Source organism: Podarcis vaucheri, assembly GCF_965113315.1.
Source record: "Podarcis vaucheri genome assembly, chromosome: 15".
NCBI lineage: Eukaryota > Metazoa > Chordata > Lepidosauria > Squamata > Lacertidae > Podarcis > Podarcis vaucheri.
Genome location: NC_138753.1, coordinates 44,701,857 through 44,721,969, shown reverse-complemented (window position 1 = coordinate 44,721,969; position 20,113 = coordinate 44,701,857). Strand labels below are relative to the sequence as shown.

General features: G+C 45.6%; 1 protein-coding gene across 2 annotated transcripts in view; it reads left to right on the top strand.

Annotated features, from left to right (window-relative positions):
* PDLIM2 (PDZ and LIM domain 2) overlaps positions 1-20,113 on the top strand; it is a 45,117-nt gene that overhangs the window by 6,007 nt on the left and 18,997 nt on the right. For both annotated transcript variants that reach the window (XM_082200592.1, XM_082200591.1), the window contains exons 3-6: positions 1,296-1,447; positions 12,230-12,299; positions 15,681-15,874; positions 17,310-17,382. In XM_082200592.1, coding sequence (XP_082056718.1) covers positions 1,296-1,447; positions 12,230-12,299; positions 15,681-15,874; positions 17,310-17,382 — 489 coding nt within the window. The remainder of the gene's footprint in view (positions 1-1,295; positions 1,448-12,229; positions 12,300-15,680; positions 15,875-17,309; positions 17,383-20,113) is intronic.

Genomic DNA, 20,113 nt, shown 5'->3' with positions numbered 1-20,113 from the left:
ATCCTTGACAGATGGCCATCCGACCTCCAAGGAAGGAGAGTCCACTACCTTCGTGAGCCAGCTCTTACCATCAGAAATTTCTTCCTAATGTTTAGTTGGAATCTCCTTGTAATTTGAGTTACATTCAGATTATATCATTGTTTCCAATACATCAATTGATATAGAGCAACTCCGACATTGCTCAAAATTTTTGTGTGATCTCCTTCCTTCTGTTAATTGTATACTTTCTTTAAGCCTCCCCATTTCTGCAATTTTTCAAATGTTGCAAAACCAATCTGTAGCCAGCATGAGAAAGACCATCAGCATATGCTGTTTATTGGATATCCAATTCTTCATGGCTGTCAAACGCTTTTATATAAGGAGTGTGACACTTCTTCGTTTTTAGAATTATCCATCACACTCCAATAATGTAAGTTTAAGATTGAAGGGATGTTGTAATTCAACAGTCAACTTCATTGCATGAACAATTCTTTCCGTCCCCCTCCCCTGGTAGGCACACATTTCTGGACACATGGATTTTGCTGTGCCATGTAATGGAGTGATTTAAAGTAGGGTGAAAGTGCTTTTAAAATAATAAGAAAGGCATTTTACAAAGTGACTGGCATTATGGAGAGAGCTCTCTGGATGAATTTAGAAATTGGCACTTCCCCGAAAAGCAGTGGGCCTTGTTAAAAAATACTGGTTGCTTTGCCAGTTTTGTATTTTGCTCTTTGTGGTCTTCATGGCAGTAACTTGCTTAGTCTATAATAAGATGTTATAGCATAAATGCACAGTGACTTAGTTTCTTTCCCCAAACTGTCAAATGCACATGGTGAAGCAGAGCCATACATTTCAAAAGGCCATGTCACAATACACTTATTAGCCTTTTGATGTTTTTGCTACAGCAGATTTAACTCTGTTACTCTTCTGGAATGTTTTCAGTCGGGTTTAATTAACTTTTTTCTATTAAGCATAACACATTGCAAATCCACTTTTAATCTTTAAGATGGGCGGGTGCAGAGACTCTTAATAGGGGTTAATTTAGCCCATGTTATTAACTAATCCAGACAAATCCTTTGTGCAGACGTTTGTTTGGATATGGGGACAGAGCCAGTGGAAGCAAACTGTACAAACTCCATAGCACTTTGAGATTTTATTATATTAAGCAGTCTAACATGTTAAATAAATAAAGGAGCTGGTGGGATAGAATGTCTGCTATTCATCTGCCTTCATCTTGATGCACAGTTGGGCATGGTTTGTTCCCAGGAGCCGCATTTTAGCTTGATGTGTCTCTGCCTTTCTCATTCTTTATGCAGGTGACTGAGCATAGCAAAGCAGCTCTAGGTGACCTTCATCCTGGTGATGTCATAATCTCCATCAATGGAGAGAGCACTTCCGAGATGCTCAATGTGGAAGCACAGAACAAGATTAAGCAGAGCTCTGGGCAGCTGCAGCTGCAGGTGGACAGGTAAGGTTGCCTGTAGCAAGGGCCAAATTAACCATAAGCAATTGCGCCAGAAGTTCCTGGCCCCATAGTTTTGGGGAGCCAAATCAGAGCATCCATTCCTTCACTGTGCCTTTAATGATGTCATCAGTGAAAGTAAAATAAAGGAATACTGAAAGGCACAAAACTGGAATGAGCAATGTCAGTAATCAAACATGAGAACATTTTAGTGCTTTTTTCCTGGACGGACAGTTGCAGTCCTTCTCTCCATTTCCATTTGAGTTGTGGACAAATAGGGCTGCCATTCTGCAATCCTGCTGCTTTGGGAAGTTCTAGCAACTGCTCTCCTGTCTTGAGGGGGACAAGAACTGCTGTTTTAGGAGCTGGGGAGGATGCTTTTAGCTCTTAAGTTTCAGCTGCAGTGGGTTGTCCTTTCTTTTCTGTGTCAGTTAACAAAAGGCAAGTATGGTGGTGCTCTTTACCAATTGCTTGGTTCCCCCACAAATGCCATTTAATTTCATAAAATTCAAGATATTGATCCGTGGTTGCTGAGCAAAGGCCCATGCGTTGAAAGTGAGGGGCCTTATTTAAAAGGAAGGAGGAGGAATAAATCCTATCAAGAGTGACTGAAGAAAAAACTCTAGCTTCTGCTTACTGTAAACAGAAGCTGGAGTAAAGAGTGGAGCGTTGCTCTCTGGGTAACTTGCAGAAGATTGGAATTGTTACACCTAAAAAGTTTGCCACCTCCACTGCTGAATTTTACTGCTAAAACACTTGGGGGGAACCAGCTGTGATTTTTGGGGTGTTACTGTGAGCTCAGTTCTGGTTTCGAAAACAAACTCTTGTGCTGGACATGTGCTAAGATGCACCCTCTTCCATAATCCTAAATGAATCTCTTCCACCCTACAGTTTCGCATCTGGATCTGGTTGGCAGATTCATGAGATGCTAGTAAAAAAGAAAGCAAAAGCAAAAGTAAATCAAAGCAACAACAATTTAGGCTATGCAGGGCTGACATCTGCCCACTCTTGAGATAAAGACACGAAGGGACGAGTGGACCGGTTGCACCAGGAATAGGAATGGACTGTGTCCAAAGTGGGAACTGTGACTGTGGGGTGTGAGGCTACTGCCTGTGGCCTCCATTATGGGAAGCGCCCTAAGGTTCCTGGCCATTGGTTCACGTTCTGCTGTGGGTTAAAGGCTTGGGAGGTGGGCAGGGCCTCCTTGGATTAACTCCTGGAGCCTTCTGTTAATGTTGAAAAAGAGCAGTAAGAAGTAACCCAGTCCCAGTTCTCAGGCCAGTTAATGCAAACAAACTGGGATGGCAGATAGGGTGCTAGGACTTTTTACATTTTAAGAACACTCTTAAAGAAGTGTATATGAAAACCTATGAGCGTTTAGGTGTTTGCTATTTTGTGTTATTGTGACATTTCCCTTCTCCCAGCAAGGTCTGTCCTTAGGAGCCCACTCTGGGCCTGCTTGTCATACATGGGGACTGCAGGGGTCAGACACTCTGAAATGGTGCACCCAGCCATCTCCTTGGCTGTACCCTGGAAGCTGCAGGGAAAAGCAGCTAAAATCCCTGATCTTTTGTGTACATAGGGCATGAGGTCTGTTCTGAATACAGCTTGTGGGTTATAAGGACAGAGCCAAGGACTGGTTGGCTGGAGTTGACTGACTATTGGCTTCCCTTGCGCAGTGTTCAGGAGCTGTATCTTTGGCTCTGAGAGCATGCGAGTGGTTTGCAAAGCAGCACAAAGCTAAGCTGGGGCGGATTAGCTGGGAAGGGAAGCAGCTTGGGCAGTTGTTTTCTTGCTGCCCAGGTCTGACTGGTTCTAGAGCCTGGGGCTGTTCTTGGGGGGAAGGGGCCGTGCTTGTCTGTATATTCTGTGCCAAAGGGAACTTGGGAGGTGTAGCTTGGTAAGCTCTGCAGATGAGGGGTGTCCTGTGTGAGGGGGTCAAAACCAGCTTCTTGGTGCTGCTCTGGTTCTGCTTTATTTATGCTGGTGTGTCTACTCTACATGCACAGATTCTGTGGCCAAGGAAGATCAAATTCCACCATAAGAATTATGACAGAAACCTAATCTGCACAATGTATGTTTATTGCAGTGTATTGTTGTTTTATTGTTATGTTTTTGTAGAATTAAGATGGATTTTGGTTAAGCACAGGCCTGGCAGATGCCAAGGCAAGAGAAAAGGCTTTTGAGGAGGGGAGTGAGGCAGCCGAGGCATGAGAACAGAAAGTTGGCTTAGAGGGGAGAGGAGGAATAAAAAAAGCCATACTCTTAGGTAGCTGAAATATTTGCCTGAAATTTGCTCTGCTTTTGAGCCTCAAGTTTCAAAGTACTTTCAAAATTTCTTTTGTCTGCCGAAAGGACTAGAAAGCCTGCCAAGAATGGTTCCCAGTGTAGTGTGTGTGTGTGTGATCATTTCTTCCCAATGGGTGGTGGGAGAAATCCTAAAAAACTAACTTGTTTTTGTATGAGTACATTTTAAACAACCCCATTGACTAGCACAGATGGTGGGCTCAGAAAATAACAGCCCAGCAGTCAAGTCTTACTTTTCCTGCTGCGCCTGGCATCCAGCTATCAAAGCTGGCAAATTAAAACGCCTTGGTGCAGAGAGAGGGAGCAACGGAGCGCATAGGACTTTTGGGGCGATGGGCGAGAGCTTGTCTCACCGCCAGGGTGGGGCAGGCCCTTCTGGGATTCTGTTGTTGGGCAAAGCGTGCTACAGAGCACAGGACAGACGTGTGTGGAAAACCTCAGCCCACTGGCACTCTTCTTGCTAATCCTGAATGTCCCTTTTCAAACTCTTAATGGTGGCAATTGATACTTGTTTTGGAAGAAGGTTTACAAAAAAACAACAAAAAAGCTCTGTGTTTGCACACAGATTCTCCTCCTTTCAAAGGGCCTGTGAAAGTGAAGTAAGTCAGAATAACTCTGCTTCGAGGCGTGTTGAAGTTGCACCTCCCACTGGGTCCAGTGCTGGAGTTTTCCTGTGCCCTGTTGCATAAGCCCAGCTGGGTCTGTAATAATCGCACATGAGCCTGCATGTGACTGCAAAGCTAGTGAGCTGTGAAGTAGCCTTTGGGGCAAGGCTGGCAATATTGCCTAGGGCAGGGAAACGGGTAGCAATCTCCTAGTCTCCGATGAGTCAGACTCTGTGACAGACGAAACTTGGCCTTGTCTTGGGGGTGGGGAGAAGGATGGAGGGGAAGAAGCAGACTGTTGCATTGTGTAAAGCCATTTGACAACAGGCCGCTGTCCAGGGTGTGGTCTTCTACTGGCATGACTCAGATATTCTCTTTCCCCACCCAGTGCTGGCTGATACTGGAGTTTGGCCCGCAGCCTCCGGTGCAGCACAGCTGAGTTCAGATCATGAGGGAGTCCTGGAGTGCGTGTGGTTGGGGGCAGTGGCTGTAGAGCGGGGTACAGCCCTAGCTCAGGTTCCTCAAGTTCCTTTCTGGGGCCCGGTCTGCGCTATCCACTTAAAGCAGTATTGCACCACTTTACACAATTGTGGCTTCTGCCAAAGAATCATGGGAACTGTAGTTTGCTATGAGTTGTAAGAGTTGCTAGGAGACCCCTCCCGCCCCCCAGCTACAATTTGCAGAATGGTTTAACAATCAATCTCCTTCGCAGGGAACTCAGGAAATTGTACCTCCGTGAGGGAATAGGGGTCTCCTCCTAACAACCCTCAGCATCCTTTACATGGCTTAAAGCGGTATAATTGTGCTTTCCTTATGCCGTGCAAGTGGTGCCTGGCAGTTGGGGTTCAACCTGAACTGTCCCACTCAGCACCTGCCGTGTGAGCCTTGACAGGGCCTTGTCACGCCTCTCCTAGCTTGCAGGCTCTGGCTTGTAGGCTCACAGGGCTGTGGCATGCACCCTTGAGTGTTCTGCAGACCAGCTGGGCAGGGCACAACAACATGCCTTTCTGCACCACTTGGCCAGGAGACTCCGTCTTCTGCCTCACTGCTGTGTCCCCTTTCCTTGTTTCTTCTGCTTTTGACATGCAACGGATTCTAGATGAGAGTTGGAAAGTCTTAATGTATCTTGGCACCACCCCAAAACCGACAAACCGAACTGAAGGAGCTTCAGGAGGCAGCATTCCTTTCATTCCGGGGCCCTCGGCTCATCTTTTTCTTTTCCTCCTCCACCCTCTCTGCCCCCACCCTACAGTTGTCCTGGGGCGCTTGGAGCTCTTTGAGTTAGCTCCGTGCTGGGTGCCTTTTTGCCTCTCTTTCTCTGAAGTAGCAAACATGAGTTTCTGACTGTTCTTTGGAGTTTCTGGCTGTTCTTTGGAGACCTCTTCAGCCATAGCCAGGTGAAAACTTGGGCTTGTGTGCTACTCAGTGCTAGGGATGTAAGAAAGCTTTGGTTTCCATTCCAGCCTTGCGTTCATCTCATACAGCCCTGTTTCCTTTCTGTTGCAGATGGGCTTCTTACTGTCCACTGTGGTGTTATATATAAATCAAGTTATCATTACACAATTCCACACCATTCATTTCAATGCAAAAGAAATACAGTGCAAATTTTTGGGTGGTATGAATTATGTCTCATTTGTGGACTGGAAATAAAACAGATCATATTCACTGAATAGATTTCCGTTGTGGAATGAGATGAATGTTAATATAAACCATTTCCATTCACACTTCCACCTAAATTCTCCAACAGCCCTACTTCCTGCTGCCATTGTTCCTTGACCACTTGGGGGCAATTCCCATTCGCAACCCTCTGTCTCCACTCGGCTTCAGAGATTTTCCTGTGTGCCCTGGAGGTTTCTCCCTGGTGTAGGAATTCCCTCTATCCCTCTCCCTCTTCCTGTAAGTGTGTGCAAGCATCCCCACATGGTGGACACCCATTTTCCTGCACAGGAGGAGCTATGCCTAGTATTTTTTAAAAGGGGGGGGAGGGCCAAAGCTCTGTGGTAGAGCATTTGCTTTGCATGCAGAAATCCCGGGTTCCGTCCCTGGCCTCTCCAGGTGGGGCTGGGAAGGTCCCCCGCCTGGAACCCCAGAGAGCCATTCCCAGTCGCTGGGAACAAGGCTGCGCTGGCTGGACCAGCTTGGGGGAAGGCAGCTTCCACCTATAATGCTTCAGACAAATGTCCAAAGTGCATCATGCGCAGTATCCTGGAAGTTACAGTACAGCACTGTTTTGCCCAGACGGGGAGTTTTGGCTGAGGGAACAGTGACTTACTTGCCTAAGGCCACCTAAAGAATTTGTGACTGAGGTAAAGTTTAAAGCGGGGATTTCCTCTCTTGCACTTTTAACCACTAATATTCAAAACTTGTTCTTCAGATAACACTCAGGAGAGATACTTTGGGGTTTTTAAGGCTTAGGTTCTGAGAAGTCGCCCCTTGATCTTGCCTGAGTCTTGGTGGAAAGCCATTTATGGTCATGCAGATTTTCAGGCCCATCTACATCAGGCCTCCCCGTCTTCCTCTCTGCCCTTCTGGAAGCTTCTCAACTTGATTTCCAGACTCTCCACATGAAACTCTCTGGCTGAAGTTACCTCAGTCTGGTCTTGGTCCCACCCAGATCTTGCTGGCTTGGAGCCGGGCCTCTTCTTTGCTGAGCCCAGAACAGGCCCCCTCTGCCTCCTTCTGTGGGGCCAGGGGTCTCGCAAAAGGTTCCGTCCCCCTTTATTTTTATGTTGGCTACAGTCGACCATAGGAATGCAGAAATGCATTGCATAAATTGGTGAATAGAACCTCTTTTAAAAAATTACTCTTTTAAGCCCATAAGCATATTTGGAAATGTAGGAAACTGCTATGCTCACTACAAAATATGAATTTCACATAAGAGACTCCCCCCACCCCTCAATAAACCTGGGCAAATCGCTCCTGTACTTTAAAACACAGACAAAAAGTAGCATAACAAGGCTCTCCAAGCAAGCAACCCCCCACAACTGAACAACCACAAAAGGCAACCCCCCTCAATTTAAAAAATAGAAATTGAGGGCAGCAGACGCCTTGACAGGCACCGTGGGATGTGCGTCTGAGGGTGCCCCGGGCACCCCGTCTGAGGGGAAGAACCCTAGCTTAGTGGCAGGTCCTGGGTTCCATCCCTGGCAGACTCTAGAGACCTGCTGCCATTCATTATAGACAAATTGATATAGATGGACCCAAGGTATAATGCAGATTTTAAAAATAATTCCTTCTTTGTGTGCCTTTTCCTTTTCTTCTTTTTTTGAGGAGTTTTGTCCTTGACTGACCCTCACTTAAAAGTCTAGGAGCTGGGAATTATTTTGCATCCCCCCCTTGCAAACATAGATTTAGGTTGCCATGCTAATGGTACCCTGCCAGTTACTTATTTCACATAAAGATGGGCTCTGTTCCAAGACAACAATGCCCATTTACACCACAAAGAACTCACAACCCACCTGCTCTCAGCAGCCAGAAACACCATAACCAGACACTGGAGAGACCTGTCAGGAGTAAGCATGGACCAATGGTACCAAATAGTATGGGAAACCAAATAGTATGGGAAAGCCCTACTAGAAAGTTAACTAATAAACTGAAACTGACACGGGGACAAACAGAAGAAGACACCTTCACCCCGGTATGGCTCCCCTTTATCACATACACAGCCCAACAGGACAGTGACAATAATCCACCAACAGCATACAAATCAATATAGCTAACCTGATCCAAAACACCCACCCACCTCACCCACACACGAAAACAAAGATCACCACAGCCAATCACAAGCAAACAATCACACCCTGGGCCAACCCCAACCTCTCTCACCACCAAAGGAACACAAGTGAACAACACAAGCAACACTGACACCAAACTCTACATACATTAAACATAATAGAAACATCGCCACCCGACCCCACCCCTATCCATCTTCCCTCTCTCCACCCCCCTTTCTTTTTTCTTTTTTCTTTTCTTCTCCCCCTAATGCCTCAACAAATAAAACGGATTTGTAAAAATGTTACATGAAAAAACAAAAAACAAAAAACGAGGCACTACACTTCTAGAAAATCCTGAAAAATATATATATATTGTATAATACAATATATGTATTGTATATTCCCATATATATATATATATATATATATATATATATATATGGGAAAAAATGGCCAGAGAGTCAGAATTAATAGGATTTTTTTAACATTCTCAGTCATTTCAGCCTTACCATTTGCAGACAAAAAAAAAAAAAAATTCTGCCCTTTATTTACAGGATTGGTCAAGGCGCATATGTATTTGTATGTGCTTAAACATTGAATTGACTTTGAAGTCTGATTTTTAAATAGTAGACAAAATGATAAACACTGTAATCACTCAAAAAAATAAAAAATAAAGATGGGCTCTGCAGATAAGCACACACTCACGTAATTACATTACAATAAGGACTTGCTATCAGCCTTCGTGCTATGAATGGCCAGCAGGTGGCTTTCAGGCTTAATCTGCCTCCCAGTTGAGGCAATTATATGTCTCCTTGGAGGCCGTACCAAATTTTAATCTGAGTACAGGGTAAAGTAAATGTGGGCAGGCTTGCAGGTTCTGCTTTGTTTTACAACTCTGACTCTGAGGTTCTCCATCCAAAGCCTGGTCCAAATGGCAGCTCAGGCGTGGAGCCAATTCTCTAAGGCACCCCATGAGCTGTATTCTGGGATGACCTGAAAATTGAAGTATGAATTACTGTACATCTGGGTTAGTACAGTTCAGCCTTTGTGCTGTTGATGCTGTTAATAACTGGGTCTCAGAAACACAGCCCACCACATATAGTCCAGTGATCCCCCACAAACCCTCCAAGTGTCCTGATTTTCCAGGGATAGTCCCAGAATTACTGAAGCCATCCTGCTTTCTAGTTTGATCCCAAAATGTTCCACTTTTCCTTTTTCCTCCCCTTCATGTATTGGAGAACAATTAAAAGTGGTCAGACCCACCCCCCTCCTGTCCTTTTGGGAAACAAGAACTTTGGTCATGATTAAATGGAGTCCTGCTTATACTGAAAATAAAATATTTACACCAAATGAAAGAAACAGTGATGCTGGCATATACCTGTAGAACTTCCTATAATATTGAAGGAAAATGTAACCAATCCACATTAAATTCTTTAATTGCAATGCTTCAGCAGCCAGCCATTTTTTAGGAAATGCATTGAGTGTTTATTCCTTTATTGTAAACTGAGCCTTACACTGTCTACCCAGAAGTAAGGCCCACTGTATTCAATGGAGCTTACTCCCAGGTATCTGGGTAAAGACTGTGCAGCCTTACATTGCAATCCTAAACATTTCTACTCAGAACAAAGTCCCCAATGAGTTCAGTTACTCTCTGATATGTTCCTGATCATTCTCACGGTTTCCATTCATACTATTGCTATTACTATATCACACCTTTTCCTGCCCTTTTCAAGGTGGCTTACAGTTACAATTTTGTGAGGCAGGTTCATTGGAGAGGTTGTCATCAGCTCAAGGTGACAGATGTCAATGTGTATATGTCGTTTAGGTGTGCGGGAGATCAAGTACAGAGAAGCTTCCTGGTGCCCCTTTTTTCATTGGAGGGTGTGCTACCAGTAGATGCAGGCTGAGCGAGTTAAAGGTTCCTGGCATCTCCAGGTCAGGCTGCAAAAGACTCTTCTCTGACTCCATGGAGAGTGGACAGTAGTGAACTAGATGGACCATTGGCCTGGTGTGATATACCTGTATGACTGCTTACTGTAACTCCTGCCCACCACTGGTGCAAAGCATGCCAACAGTTTGACTGTTGAGAAAATAAAAGCTATTTGCTAATCATGAGAAACTGAGAGATTCTATGCTTTAATGATACATCTCACTCTCTTCATTTTAAAGGTGATGCATGTGAGATATCTATCTGCATATTCATACACCTTAATTTCTTTTTTGTGGCAATAAATGCCTCTGGGCTTGGACTGCTATCTGGAAAATATTTCCCCCACCCACTTCCCAAAGAATACAGACTATCCGAAGCATGCTTACCATAAATATGTGGTCCTGTGGACTGTGCCATATCCCACCTATTTGTCATCCCCTTTGCTCTCTGCGTTCTGTCCTCATCTCCATCTCACTGCACTGCCTACCCTCCCCTGCCTGATTTAATTCCCTTTAATGAATTCCAGATTCCTGCTACATCAAAGCCCCAGATGCATTCCTCTTGAGAGAATATGAAGGCAGCCGCTTCTCTCTGACCACCCCGCCAATTTCAGAGTCTGGGATTGGGGGCAGGGGAGGTATCCAACCGTGCCCCTTGTTTTGCGGCTGGAGCCAGCACCTCCCTGATGGAAGTTAGTTGGGGGTAGAACAAGGCTGCTTTGATCCCTATATGGGAGGGCAGCTCTCTGTTCATCCTGGTGGGAGGGTAGCTCTTATACTTGCCATCTGTGCCTCATTTGAAAGCCATATAGTGAACACCCTTTGTGGGAGAAGCAATCTGTGTGTGTGTGTGTGTGTGTGTGTGTGTGTGCGTGTTTATGGGAGGGGGTGCAAAGTAAGGCTACTCAAGATCCAAATGGGGATGTGGTACACACACCAGACCAGAAATCTTAACACTTTTTGAAATCAGCACATACAGTGGCGTAGCGTGGGTTGTCAGCACCCGGGGCAAGGCAAGTAATTTGCGCCCCCTAACCAGTGGATTTGCACCCCTAACCCTAACCCCCAGATGTTGTGGCCAGTGCGACCGGGCCCCCCTGCACCCCCCACGCTACGCCACTCTGCAGCAGTAGCTTCAAAACCCACCTTGCCAGTTCCCAAAGGGCACCATGCACAGCAAAATCCAACGCCTTTCGTTTTTCTCATTTATTTTTATTATTACTATGTATCTTTAAAAGATAAACATTCAACGTAACAAAGAACTTAAACCGGAAGCCTTTCTTTAGCGCACACACACACCCTTAGGGGGATGATCCACCACTCATTTACTCGTGAGCAAGCCCGCCAAACTTGCTGACGAAACCGAAAGCCTCTTAACCCGCTGGCGAGAGGCTTAGCCGGGCCTCGCCCGCCCACCGGCTTCCTCTCGGAGGTTTTTGGGGAGCGCAGGGCGCGGCGAGGCGAGGCCCGGTGGCGCGTCGGGGTGCGGAGGCTGCCCGTGCCGGCCAGGCGGCGGTGGCGGTGTCGGCGCTGCTGCAGCGGCTGCTCCTCCTGCGAGCAGTGAGTGGAGCGCAGCCGCAGCGACGGCGGGGGGCGCGCGCGCTAGGGCGCAAGGCTAGCGGTGGCTGCGGGGAGCCCGGCGGAGGAAGGAACTTGTCCCTTCCCTCTGGACTCACGCCCCCCCCCCAGATGTTGCGCCCGGTGCGGCCGGCACCCTTGGCACCCCCCACGCTACGCCACTGAGCACATACCAAAATAAAACTACCCCCTGGTTCCTCAGATTTGAGTAGAAACTGGTCACACATTTTCAGTGTTTTCCTTGATTAATTGTGCTTGCAACCTATGCTGGTCACACAATAAAAATGATACTGCTCCTGTAATCATAATAGCTAGGAACAGAATTTTTAGATGTCATTTTTTAAAAATATATTATACTATGTGTTAAATTTCTATTTGTAATTTGAGTGCATTTTATAGATTAATATGTTAACCACTTAGAATGTTTTGCAGTAAGTATATCAACTTCTACAAGCTTAGGGTTAGAGATGGCATCTCATTCTCCAATGACCTTTGAACCCTGTGGATGCTCTTTCTTCTGGATTCACTGCAAGACTGGAGGGGTCACCTGCTTATAAGGCCTTGCGGGTGGTTGCTTTGAGTAGCACAGACGTCAAGGAAATTGCCAGCCCACTGACTATTTTGTTCCCTATTAATCTTCTTCATCTCTTTTCCAGGTCTCAACAGTTTTCTCCCAGTCAGACAAATGGTGAGAGTTCAGCAGAGTTGTTGTCCATACGGTTTCAGGTGAGCACCCCTCTGCTTCTGACACCAAGTATACGCTGGGGCATCCTGAACCATGCATTTTATGTATGTATTTTTTGTCAGTAATTTACACCCCATAATTTCTGTCAAAGTGACTAACAAAGATTTGAAAACATCAATAAATACAATTAAAATATTAAAACAAGACAGAATATTAAAAAATACATCTGATAAAACTTTAGAAAATAGTACCTAGGGAATAAACCTGTGGGTTTTACTTTTACATAGAACTGTGCTGCATAACAATTCATTAAGAGAGCTAATGATTCAACGGGAATAAAATGGTTTTACTTGCCTTCCACAGAGCAAGAAAAGCTGAGGCAAAGTGGATCTCCCTCAGGGGGATCTTTTTCTTTTCCTCTTCACCTACAGAAAGGCAGCTGGGCTCTGTTCCCTTGACCCATTAATACATATCTAACCTAAGTGTGGCCCTCTGCTACCTCTTACCTGGCCCCTCAGAACTCTTCACAGGCCACACCTCCTGCCTGGGTTACACCTCTCACTGAACCTGTTCCATAACTGCCTCCAGTTTTTTGGCTTAGCAGGAATCTGTCCTTGGGCTCTTGAACTGGCCCCTTGCTTCCCTGATGGAGAGCTGCAGGGGTGGAAACTTGTTCGCTAGGCCACAGCTGGACTGTGTGCAAAAATACGAGTCTCCTCCGCTGCCCCAGCTACCGCTGTCATGTGCCCCAACTAGGAATTCAGCCTTTGGTCTAAAAAAGAAGTCGTTCCCCCCACTGCATTGATATTGCCCCTCTTCTGCCATACTATAGAGATCAGGGCTGTGGTATTCGTTTTTCCTAAAAGTTAGCATTACAAATAGGCACAAAGTGAAAACCACTGGACAACATAAACATTGGTGGATGTTATGTTTTCCAACATTCCTTATACCTGGCTGATTTAACTCAAATCTTGGGATAATGTTTTTCTTTATTTGCTTGTGTATAATTTATGTAAGTTTTCCTCCTTTGTCCGTATCAATAATCTTCCTTAGCCATCCTACAATTGACAGAACAGTTTTCCAGTGTCTCACTCAACCAATTTTAGCTGCTGTGATTATTTGCCAAACTGGATGTTTTCCTATTGGCAGCAAGCCATCAAGCACTTTCAATCCACACATTTAAAGGATCTGTTAAAAAAATACCCCAATTCAACCATTTCACAGATAGCTTTCCAGTACTGCTTTGCTTTCAGATAATTCCAACGCAAACTGGAAAAAGCAGCCTGATATCTCCAGTATTTATATTATAAAATTCTATGCTATATCCTGTTAAGTTTGGTCAGAATGAAGGTGTAACTAGGCATACCTTTCCCAATGTGCTGACTGGGGCTGATGGCAGTTGGAGGGTGCCAGTTTGGGGAAGACACCTGTAGCAGATCCATGATTCGGATCTCTTCTTGTTAAACACACAGAGACACATGTGCACATAGAAAGAGTACTTCAAAAAACACATACTGTAGGGTTTGAGTTGTGATCATGTATCTCTGCCAGGGTATGAATATAGGTGATACATGGAAATGTATCATTACATCTCAGTTTGTTGAGAATGTCAGCTCTTCAACAAACGTTCAGGTGCTTACGGGTCATTCGCGGATACAGGCCTCTGCTTGCCTTTGTTGCTGAATTTCTGTTTCCATGAAAGCTGAGGCTTAAGAGGTTTATGTTGAGGGCTTCTGCCCCTGGGCATCCATCTCTCTCCACCTACATTTTTGACATACAATCTTTTTCTCAGGTCCTTTGTAGTTTTCACTCTGATTGGCAGCAGCACCCTGTGAAAGGCCATTCTCTGGCAGTAGTCTTCTCCTGCACTACTTCAGCTGCTGCCATGGGTTTAAAGTTTATCAAAAAATAAGACCAAGACTCTTGCAGCATATTACACTGTTGCTGAGATGTCTACTCTGGCTGCCAATTTGTTACTTGAGTGCACCCATTTTCCAAAACTCTCTGCCAGTTAATGCTGGGTGTGTACCTTTCATCTATTATTATTATTATTATTATTATTATTATTATTATTATTATTATTATATTAACATTAACATTAACATTATTTTTTATACCACATAATGCCAAATAGACATTAAGTGACACTCACTTAAAACCTTTTGGCACCAACTAAAATCTATTTTGTTTATGTAAGCCAATGCAGACATGTAATTTTATTATGTACATTGGGTTTTTAAGTGTTCATTTTAGCTATGTGCTTATAAATTTTATATGTATTTTCCAAAGTTTGCTTTTAAAGTCTGGTTTTGTTATTGTTTTCTTTTTTCTTACTGTTTCTTGTAAACCACTTAAAGATTTTTCTTAAGCATTATATAAATCTTGTTTTAAAACAACTTGATAACCTGAGGAAACGGCCCTGGAATCCTTAACGGGACGCGCAGGCTCCCTGAGTGGAGCCGAGTCGCTGAGCCCTAGCCGTTCCCACACACTTCTGATAGCCTGAGAAAGGAAGCAGTTCCATGGGAGGCTCTGACAGGTGGTTGCTGCTCTGCCAGCATTGTCCTGCCTCAATAATCACAGTGATAGTCCTTCCCACAGAATTGCTCCCTTTCAAACTTTCCTAACCCTGCATGGGAACAAAACTGGGCTGAGCCAAGACTCGTGTTATTATTAAAGTGTACCTTTCATCTATTATTATTATTATTATTATTATTAACATTAACATGCACTTCCTTGTGCATTAACTTTTGAGATACCATCAAAGAGTAGTTAATGTTGATTATTATGGGCTATAGGTGGTGTCACTTGGATTTTCTTTACACACAGAAGGTCCCAGGTTCAACACCAGCATCTCCAGGTAGGGTTGGGAATGTTCCCTGCCTAAAACTCTGGAGAGCTGTTGCATTTAGTGTAGACAGTTATGAGCTAGATGGACCAGTGATCTGACTTGGTCTGATGATCTGAACTAGATGGACCAGTGATAAAGCAGATTTGTGTGTCTCTATGCAGCCTATCAGGGACATGGGTGACACTGTGGGTTAAACCACAGAACCTAGTACTTGCCGATCAGAAGGTCGGCGGTTCGAATCCCTGCGACTGGGTGAGCTCCCGTTGCTCGGTCCCTGCTCCTGCCAACCTAGCAGTTCGAAAGCACGTCAAAGTGCAAGTAGATAAATAGGTACCGCTCTGGCGGGAAGGTAAACGGCATTTCCGTGCACTGCTCTGGTTCACCCAAAGTGGCTTAGCCATGCTGGCCACATGACCCGGAAGCTGTACGCCGGCTCCCTCGGCCAGTACAGCGAGATGAGCGTCGCAACCCCAGAGTGGGTCATGACTGGACCTAATGGTCAGGGGTCCCTTTACCTTTACCTATGCAGCCTATCGGTCTTGACATGGTTTTTTATGGACTTCTCCTTTAGGATGTTGTAAGAACCAGAGACGATGGTCAGAACTCCGTGAGATCTTCCTACTCCAGCCCAGCCTCCATCAGTCCACGGCCCAGCAGTCCCTACTCTCCTTCATCTCCTGGATATCGAGCTGGTAGCCCATACAGTCCCCAGAGGCCTGACCTACCCGGTGAGGACAGAGGGGAATCCGTGGTGAACAGCCGCAGGTATATAATAATCCTGATCCATGTGACTCTGCCTCCTGTTTCCTGTAAGCAGCCAGATGCCTCCATGCTCTGTTTGTGGGTTTCTTCCTGGCAAGAGTCCTCCCCACAAAACATTGGAATTTGAGGTCTACTGCATCAGTCCAATGGAATCTCCATGGCCAGTCATAGCAGCTGCAACCCCCTTTTAAATCAGTCTTAAGGCTGGTTTAAAACACAGCTAGATCACTCTCTCTCTCCGTTGGAATTGAAGGGGGTGTTTGGGAAAATGCATCAAAACACAGTATTTCATAGGAAGCAACATGATAGATATGGGAAAGGTATGGATTGTGACTAATGTCATCTGTACGCCACTTCCCGAACCAGCAGTGGAAGCACACTGGGTGAAGAGTAAACATGGATATGTACACAGCCTAAATCATTGCATCCCAGTGAATTCCATAAGTTACTGATGCATTGTATAAATATTTTCTTTTGTCTGACCTGAATTGACTTCCAATCAAACTCATTGGCTGATCCCCAATTCTTGTACGTACTGTGTGGGAGAGTCTAATCTTTGGACTCAGCTACATTAGTTGTTGTTGTTTTTTAAGCGTTTTATATACATTATAACACTGTGGCACCAGATGGCTCTGTGGAGATTTCCCACTTTGAGATTTACAACATGTTTTCCTAAAACACTTTTTTGATGGTCTAGATCAGGCATAGACAAACTCAGCCCTCCAGATGTTTTGGGACTACAACTCCCATGATCCCTAGCTAACAGGACCAGTGGCCAGGGATGATGGGAGTTGTAGTCCCAAAACATCTGGAGGGCCAAGTTTGCCTATGCCTGGTCTTGATCCAGCCCCTCTCTTTTTCTCATTTGGGTATCATTTTATTAGCAACTCTCAGGTCCCCTCTGGACATCTTTAAATTAAAAGGCCCCAAATGCTTCATCCTTTCTTCTTGGAAAGATATGCTTTCCGCTTGCTCAATCTGGTTGCCCCTTTATCTTCTTCCAGTTTTGTAATATCCTTTTTGAGATGTGGTGACCAGGAATGTCCCAACAATATTCCAAATGCCCCATAGATTTTAACATTGTAATGTTTTGTTTTGTTTTCAGTCTTCTTTCTAATATAGAATTTTCTTTGTCACTTTTGCTGTACATTGAGCTGTGCACAATATCTTTTTCTCAGAGAGAGCCTTTGGGGGCTCTTCACAGTAGCTTGGGTTTTCTCCCTCCTAAAAAAAATCATGTCTCTCTCTCTCTCTCTCTCTCTCTCTCTCTCTCTCTGTGTGTGTGTGTGTGTGTGTGTGTGTGTGTGAACACTGCCAACAAAATTCTGGGTGGTGGGAGTTGTAGTCCAGCAACATCTAGAGGGCCACTGATAATTATTTGTTACTTCTTCCCTGTAACATGCAGATATTCACTGTAATATCTGTGTTCTCCTTTCAGCTTACATTCTCTGGAGAGCTCGTTGGGAATCTCTGAGGCACCCTATGGGCAGCAGCATTCAAGCAGCAAGCAGGTAAAGATGCTTATGAGACTCCTTGGAGCCCCGGGGATAATACCTGTATAGGACCATCGATGTATCCATGCTGCTGTATGCTTGGGGATGAACCCTGTCCTGAAAGTGTGTTTTCTGGAGCCCTGTTTCTGCTGCCCCCTTTGGGCTGTGTCCTCCTTAGCTTCTGGTTTTTATCTGCTTTGTTGCACGTGTTGCTGTGTGTTAGCAGCACACCTGGCCAGGGGTGTTTGCTTGTTTTACCTGGTGTCTCCAAGCAACAGCTGGGAGCTGGGGAGGCAGAACCAGTTTGGGGAGGCACCACCTGCACCTCGTGGATGCAAGAGGCAGGGGTTTGGCAAGTGATGCAGCCTCACAAATGCTCTGCTTGCCTCTCCTTCCTCCCGGGATCTATTAAAGTGTCTATTCAAAGCAATACCCCTGACTGCTTTTGCAAAAGGGACCTGCTTGTGTTGTTGTTTTTTTTTGGGGGGGAGCTTGTGTTCTGTGGCAAACCCTCAGACCTGAGACAGCTTTGCAGTGGAGCCTGTAACACTGTTCAGCTTAGCATCTCCTGTAACGTCAGCAGCTCATAGCTTCCAAGAATTTATATTGAGTTTTTACTTGCAACGACATCGGAGACAGTGAGAGAATGAGAGAGAGAGAGAGATTCACAGGATCCTCTTGCCATCTTCTAGCTCCATTTTGTTTAGGTACTGTATCTCTCAATTGCTTCTTTGAGAAGGAATTGTGAGCCTTCTCTCTATTGAACAAATTGACATTGAGATTCCTGCCTTGCAGGGGGCTGGACTAGATGACCCTCGGGGTCCCTTCCAACTCTACAGTTCTAGGATTCTATTATTCTGTGACATGTGTTTCAGTTATGTTTATAGTTGGGGTGAGAGCTGAAAAGGCCGCAGGTGTGGATACGCACAGAGGATCTATGGCTTATCACGGCACATTGAACATGAAAGAGAAAGAGAGAGCTTCCAATGCAGACGGTGGCGAAACTCTACAGAATTTGCATAGTTCTGGTTCTTTAAAACAAGCCCATCATCATTTTAATCTTTATGATAGCATTGAGAACTTAACAATATGTGGGCAGTTCTTTGCTCTTTAAAGCAGTGTTTCCCAACCGGTGTTCCGCGGCACACTAGTGTGCCGTGAGACGTTGCCTGGTGTGCCGTGGGAGGGAGGCGGGCGAGTCGGGCGGTGAGAGGCGGGGCGGCGACGGCGAGGAGAGGCCGCCCAGCGCGGGGCTCTCGCCGTCTGCCTGCCTGGCTGCCTGCGTGGCGCTGACGTCATGGGGCTGTAACGTGCCCCACATAGGCACACGCGGGGCGGCGAGCGAGCTCCCTCCCACATCCCATCGCCGCTCGCTTCGGCCGGCCTACTGGGCTGTCGCAGGCGGAAGGCTTGCGCATGCGCGAGGTTTTCGCGCCTTCGGGATTCCCTTCACGCCTTCCTCCTCCCGGGTCCTTGAGAGCGCGGGAAGCGGCAGCGCGAGACCGGTGTTGAGCCTGGTAGGTATTGCGCTTGCCAAGGCAGTCATTTGGGAAATGAAAACTTGCAAAGCAAGCAACCAGTTCAATCTGAAGTACGTGTATGCTTAATATCCTGTATCTGAAACCTGTTCTGCCCCCTCCCCCACACTTGGTGCCATTTTCATCTACACATGCAGCAGAGTAAGTTGACCCAGAATAGTACCAATTCAGATGGCAGATGGGAGAATGACAGTGCTGAATGCTTTCCCATGTAGAACAGTCCATGCAAATAAAAACCTAGCATATTTGGAAGAGGGATGCTAGCCTAACCATTACCTTCTATGCTGCTACTATTTTTTTTTTTTTTTACATAAGTAAAAAGTGACCTTTCCCCATCTGGCATGGTGGTGTGCCTCGAGATTTTTTTCATGGAACAAGTGTGCCTTTGCCCAAAAAAGGCTGGGAAACACTGCTTTAAAGGCTTAAAAACCAGAGGGGCCTTGGTGATCAGGTTGTCTCTGGCTTCTTCAACAGGAACATTTTCCAGTACCCCCCTCCCTCGCCCCCTGCAGTGCACACACATGCCATCCTATCCTCCTCTCTGTCTATCTTACACAAATATTTTCTCTTCCTTGGACCCATGTTTTTTGTGAATCCCAATGCCAGTTCCTGAGAGAGAGATGGGGGTGGGGACAGTTCCAGATTGTGCAGTGAAATGAAGCATGTAAATTGAGTTCATTGAAGCATGTCTGCCCTGTTTGCATAATTTACATTGCAGAATTTTGCTTTTGGGCTGCACTGTCCTGAAGGTTTTAGGTGGGTGTCAAAAGCAAAGTCCCACTCCAGTCCACCACAGCAGAACATTAAAAAAACAGAACATTAAAAAAAACACATTAAAATATAAAGCTCATCACCACTACCTTTGGCCAATTTAATCCTGATCTCCACAGAATTAAGACCAAACAGCAAGGGATACCCACATAGCCTGAAGGTGCTGCTGTGCAATGCCAGGTCAATGATTCAGAAGACCACTGCCATCCATGACTTGATCATGGATGGAGGATTTGACCTGGCATGTGTAACAGAGACTTGGTTGGATGAAGCAGATGGGCCTGTTCTTGCCGCTGCTTGTCCACCAGGTTTCTCTTACGCACAGCAACCCAGGTCATGTGGGCGGGGAGGGGGGGTTGCAGTGATTTTTAGGAAGTCATTAGTTTGCACCAGGCGTCCTATTGGGAAGACCCAGTTTTCTGAGTGCATGTTCTGGAAGT